Below are 2,014 nucleotides of genomic sequence, written 5' to 3'. Positions count from 1 at the left end.
CAGACTGAGCAAAATAAGAAAGTCTATGTCTTTTCCGATCTGTTTTCCCAGGTCCGTTGATGCACCAACCTCCAGTCAAATCGGTGGAGATATTAAGATAGAACCAAAGCCGTAAGAAGCACATTCGAATTCCATCATCTCATTTTGTACATGACTACCTCAATTCTTCTTTAGTGATCCTCCTAAGGGCCCGAAAAGTCACACAGTTGGTGAAGCAATGAAGTGCATTGACTTCTATCTTCTTTGGGGCATCGTGTTCTTGGACATCATATCTGTTGTGCTACTCACGTCGACTTACAAGGTATGTTGGAAGCGGACACTCGTTTTCGATTTTGCTACTACTGTTTCAGTGTTCCCTAATGTAGCATCCAGATAAAATATCTTGCACAGTGGTATGTGTTCTCACAGAGTTGCATTTTTGCAATACGCTGACTGTTATTGCCGGTCCTTGTCTCGCACGCTTAGGCGAACGATGGAATTATTCCAATGCGTCCGGTTAGACTGATAACAACAACTCAAACAGTTCCTTACATTTTGCTAGTTTATTTCTGTTGATCGTCTAAGTCAGCAGATTGAATAGATTTGCTGTCCATTTTCAGATTTATGGACTTCAAAGCAAGTTTGATGATCAATTTCTGTCTGCCGTTGCAACTGTCAGTGCGGCCTTTAACTGTTTGGGTCGTGTTTTCTGGGGGTTCATGGTGGATCGCTTTTCCTCCAAGGTGGGTTTCTTAACTTTCCCATCGGGCCTGTCATCACTTTTTAGTAGGCTGCGTCTTTCCTTTGATTTGATATTAATTTGGAGAAAATGCTCTCATAACCGCCAGAAGAAATAGGGGTAACGTTTTGCCAACAAATGCAGCATGCGTTTTACTCAATGAAATGAGGTCAAAGCCACAAGTTCTCCAGTGTCTTGACAAGAATCTCACGTTAATGCTAACGAAAGAAGTACTCTTTGGCATTTCACTTGAGATTTATTTGAAGCTTCATGCTGCTGTGCTTTGCACTGTACATGGTCAAACTCGAACCCTTCCATTTTAGGATTTCCATTCCTTTACTGGTGATATGTGGTGATGTTGGTCATTAAAATTTGCCTCACCTTGATTTCCACACAAAGACGCCTTTGATAAATCAAAAAGCAGAGCTTTGCATTAGTAACTTGGAGTGAAATCTTAAAGTCAAATGCTTTGATTCTAGGATTTATCATCCACTACGATAGAATGCTTCTTCATTTTTGTAAGAGAATTCAGTAAATCAGTAATGTCAAGTAATGTGTATCAGCCCAACTTGCTCCGACAAAGTGTATTTGTTGGTGGCCCAGTGCAGGAATTCGACTAAAGTTAAATAAGCTACACAAGTGGAGAATTCTATCGAATCTTTAGGAAAGTACTTATTTGATTTGTTTTGAAATCTACAACTGTCTTTAGCCAAATAATGTGTGGGAGATGATAATGTGACGAGGGCGTGTAACTTGTGTACTTTTATTTAAAATAAGGCATGAAATTTCACGCATTGAATGTATTACAAGACTTAAATAATGGTCCACTTTAGTGTCTGTGCATCCCCGTTCTGAGTTTAGTTGACTCTATATTAAGAAAATCTTCATATGGACCTCTGCATTTGATCACACACAATGCTATTTTCTGCAGTATTGTGAAACTTTTTAATAACGATGATATTTTTAATGGTCAAATGCAAGAAGGCGTTGGATTTTACGATAACCAGTGACCTGACTCGCCAGGCCAATAAACTCCCACGCATTCCACTCACCACACTCAAACAAGATGCAAGCATACTTGCTTTAGTAAACACCGATTAAGCAACTGCGGCATGCGCGAAAAAAAATTTCTTTAATTTAAAACATGAAAGTACTAACCCCAGAATCACAAAGACTGGTTGGCTGATATGGCAAGGGTATAGGGCTCAATTCTCTCGGCGCTACGTAGGCAGTCGTCATAATAGTGGTTTGAGTTAGCATCGAGAGATATGGTGGTGAAAAAGGCGACACACAATT

At 39.8% G+C, this 2,014-nt stretch overlaps 1 protein-coding gene across 1 annotated transcript in view; it reads left to right on the top strand. All coding sequences in view use genetic code 11, as the record gives it.

Annotated features, from left to right (window-relative positions):
• Positions 1-25: 25 nt before the first annotated feature.
• The window catches only part of EGR_10990 (oxalate:formate antiporter), a gene marked incomplete at both ends in the record, with an annotated part of 5,681 nt that continues 3,692 nt past the window's right edge, over positions 26-2,014 (top strand). The window contains 3 exons of the mRNA XM_024500239.1: positions 26-111; positions 175-301; positions 600-722. Of these exons, the coding sequence (XP_024345350.1) occupies positions 26-111; positions 175-301; positions 600-722 (336 nt within the window). The remainder of the gene's footprint in view (positions 112-174; positions 302-599; positions 723-2,014) is intronic.

Source organism: Echinococcus granulosus, assembly GCF_000524195.1.
Source record: "Echinococcus granulosus chromosome Unknown EG_S00321, whole genome shotgun sequence".
Lineage (NCBI taxonomy): Eukaryota > Metazoa > Platyhelminthes > Cestoda > Cyclophyllidea > Taeniidae > Echinococcus > Echinococcus granulosus.
Note: the sequence above shows the minus strand (reverse complement) of the source record. Positions and strands in the feature narration are given on the sequence as shown.